This window comes from Cryptotermes secundus, unplaced genomic scaffold (assembly GCF_002891405.2).
Source record: "Cryptotermes secundus unplaced genomic scaffold, Csec_1.0 scaffold1232, whole genome shotgun sequence".
Classification (NCBI taxonomy): domain Eukaryota; kingdom Metazoa; phylum Arthropoda; class Insecta; order Blattodea; family Kalotermitidae; genus Cryptotermes; species Cryptotermes secundus.
Window position 1 is genome coordinate 93,744 of NW_019719383.1, and position 3,483 is coordinate 97,226.

Here is a 3,483-nt window from a genome sequence, read left to right on the forward strand (position 1 = left end):
CAATGCTCCAGCCCACACAGCTTTGACGGTCCGACAGTTTTTGACAAGCAACAACATGGTGATTGTGCCTCATCCACCTTACTCGCCCGACCTGGCTCCGTCAGACTTTTTTTTGTTTCCACGGATGAAGAGAAGCCTGAAAGGAAAGTGATTCCGTGATGTGGATGAAGTCAAAGAAAACACGCTAAAGGCTTTGAACAGTATCCAGCCTCAAGAATTCCAGCACTGTTTTGAGCAGTGGCAAAAGCACTGGGACAAGTGCATTAATGCACATGGACAATATTTTGAAGGGGACTAATATACAGTTCAATAAAAATGCAAAAATAAAAATAAATCCCAGTTATTTTTGGGTCCCCCCTCGTATCAATTCTGATAAGTGATCTTTCTGAGATTCTTTGTGTCATCATTTTATAACAACACATGGCTGAGATACTGGATTTTAAAAAGTCAGCAACAGTTATATAATTAAACACTGTTCAATTATTCTTCATTACTTTCATATCCATGTGATAACTACTCCAAAGAAGATAAAATATTTTCATACCCACATTATTATTAAAACCTTAGTGCCATATTGTACAGTAAAGTAAGTAAAACTGTAAAGCTATCCCTGTAACAGGCCGTGGAGGCCCATAGGCTTGTATGATGTTGAGGCTTCCACATTTTCTAGACAGTTGGCTCAGAGATAACAGTGAGGTTGTTAGCCCTACGCACCAGCCGCCCTTTACCCCTAGGAATATTCCTGGTACTCATTTTTGTTAAAGGCTGAGTCGACCCCAGGCCATAATGCTCCTGGAAGAATTAGGTAAATTGAAAAGATCCACCTCATCATGATTCGATCCCATGACCTTCCAGCTTGTAGCATAATGCCTCAACCAACTACACTACCGCATGCCCCCAGTGCCATATTGTATTATACATAATTGGAAGTTAAAGGGAGAAACTTGTAGTTATGTGTTTCAATCACTTTCAGATATTATAAGTCCTTTAGGACAAGCAGTTTCAGAAATTGTATAAATTCTTGTAATATCAAGGTTTCATTAGATGTGTACCCCCTGCAGTATGCCTTTCTGGCTTTGTTTTGCACAAACTTGTTTTGTGATAGCCTTCATCCTGCATTATCTTTCTTTATATTTCCAGAACGTGATAAATATTTTGCAGCTCCCCGTATGCTGAGGAAGAGTGAAGCCATTGAAAGTTTTAGCTTCAGTATACCAGAACATGCACCTGATGTAGTTCCATCAAGGAAGAAGTCACTAACTCATGCTTTTGCTAGCACGGAAGCAATGACAGTCAGTGGAGTGACATTTCGTGAGAAACGAAGACCTATAACAAGAAGTAAGTAATAGGTTTTTGGCTGTTTGCATTCTCATGTAGCATACCGTTGAGTAAAATCTTTCATACCAAGAAATGTCAGTACAACAAACTCAGAATAATGAATATTCAGTACAGTGAAATTATTGTCAATTCCCAACCAGTTCCCCATGTGTCTGTTTGTAACTTATAATGAATTTCATTCTTAAAAAAAATTAATAAAATTGGGCTCCTGACAAACAAATAATACAGCAAAGTTAGCTTTTAAGAGACTCCATAACTTGGTTCAGATCGATCACTGTTGGATATTCAGTTGCAAACTGACAACACTGTAATGGTTACAACATGGAAGAAAGTGTGACAAATGTTGCATTCTACATTGGTTTGACAATGTCTGAGAAATGAAGTAAATGGAGTGAATAGCTTAATGGTAGTTGTGTTGCAACAGCCTTTAAATTAAAATTGCACAAACTGTGTATAACTTAATGAGTATTTATAAAAGAGTATAATGTCACGTGTTTGGTGTATAACGCGACAAATAATTTCACACAATCTTGGATATATCACTTGACGTCGCTTCCAGAACTCTTACCTTTTCTGGGATCTTGCTGCAGCGTTGTCCCTGTTCCTGTGTCTCCTATGCTGTGCCACTTCTGCATGGCGGGTCATCCTGATTCTCTCAGCGGCCAGTTTTTCCGCGGTCGACACTTTTCCTGGGTCTTGTTCACCCTGAGGATGTCTCTCTTGAGTCGTGCCACTGTTGCACAGTGGGACATCTTCTTGTCGTTTTTCTTAGTCTGCTGTGTCACTTTCACACGGCAGCTCGTCTCTCTTCTGGCGACAGCCAGTCCTTTCCTTCAGCACACATCCTGACACTGGGTCTGTTCATTCATCTGGCAGTGACGCTCAGCAGCCAGTTTTCGGTCCTTACACCTTTTCTTCTTTGGTTCTCCAACTGGCATTACTTCGGCGTCTTTTATGGGGACCTCTCGTTGTTGGGCCACCTTAGGTTTCCTGTCCACTGAGGTCGGCTCTTCTTCTAGACGTGCCTCCATCTCTTGGCAGGCCATCGTCTCTTCTCCTTCTTGTTTGGTTTCTGCCATCAGCTCCTTGTGGCTGGCGCCCATATTTTGAGCCTGGCGGCCGTCATTTTCATCGTTTCTTTTAGGTTTCTTCGATCAGCCTTCCTTTCTTCCCAATCCATATCCCTATTGGCCTCCAGTCTGTCTTGATAGGCTCTGAGCATTTCATGCATCTGCACTCAGTCGGCATCTGCTTTTACTTGGTTGGCCTTCATCTCTTTCAGCATTTGAATTATTTGTTCCATTTTCGTCATGCAGCGTGTTTAAGTTCGTAAACCACTTCTGACGCCAAATTGTCACGTGTTGGGCGTATAACGCGACAGATAACTTCACGCCGTCTTGGATATAGCGAATTTATTGAACACTCACCCTCACAATACACAATTACTGCCATCGGCAGTATCACAAATACTTCTCCTGTTTCCATTCACTCCAGTGAATGCTAGACTGCAAATGACTGAATACTCTGGTAATCCTTTCGTTATGTAGCTTCCGCACTGACAACAGAAAGCAGTTACGTGATAGCTACCACTGTTGCGTAAACGCTGTGTTTACAGGCGTTGCTGGGAAACGCTGCCGAAAGTTGTTTATTGCTGTGTAGTAACCGCCGTGTTCCCTGTTACGTCAATGGGGAGGATGGGGACGGAGTGTTGACTGGCCTGTTACCATAGCAGCGGCAGTTGCTCCAATGCTGCTATATCCCCACTGGAAGGGGGGGGGTCCTGCATAGCGCAAATATGTCACAGTAATAAATAAGAAAACATTATTGTTGTTAATAAATGCAACATATTTATATTCACACATTAAAATAAATATTATAAAATATCCGCCCAAAGTGGGAAAACAGTGAAAGTTCCTTCCATTGTCAGCTTTCTAACATGTAACTGAACTCTCACCGCGGCAGCCCGGGTCTGGTCAAGTGGGATTTGTGGTGGACAAAGTGGTGCTGGGGCTGGTCTTCTCTGAGTACTTCGCTTTCCCCCGGCCAAAATTCTCCATCATCATAATCTCCTGGGGCAGCCTACAACAGGTCAATCAGTGGCCGCAGTGCCGAGTGGACCCACTTGGACTCCACCCCCCCCCCCCC

At 42.8% G+C, this 3,483-nt stretch overlaps 1 protein-coding gene across 1 annotated transcript in view; it reads left to right on the top strand.

Moving 5' to 3' along the window:
* Positions 1-3,483, top strand: part of LOC111866594 — a 56,487-nt gene that overhangs the window by 26,256 nt on the left and 26,748 nt on the right. Inside the window, exon 6 of the mRNA XM_023855701.2 lies at positions 1,141-1,338. Coding sequence (XP_023711469.1) covers positions 1,141-1,338 — 198 coding nt within the window. The remainder of the gene's footprint in view (positions 1-1,140; positions 1,339-3,483) is intronic.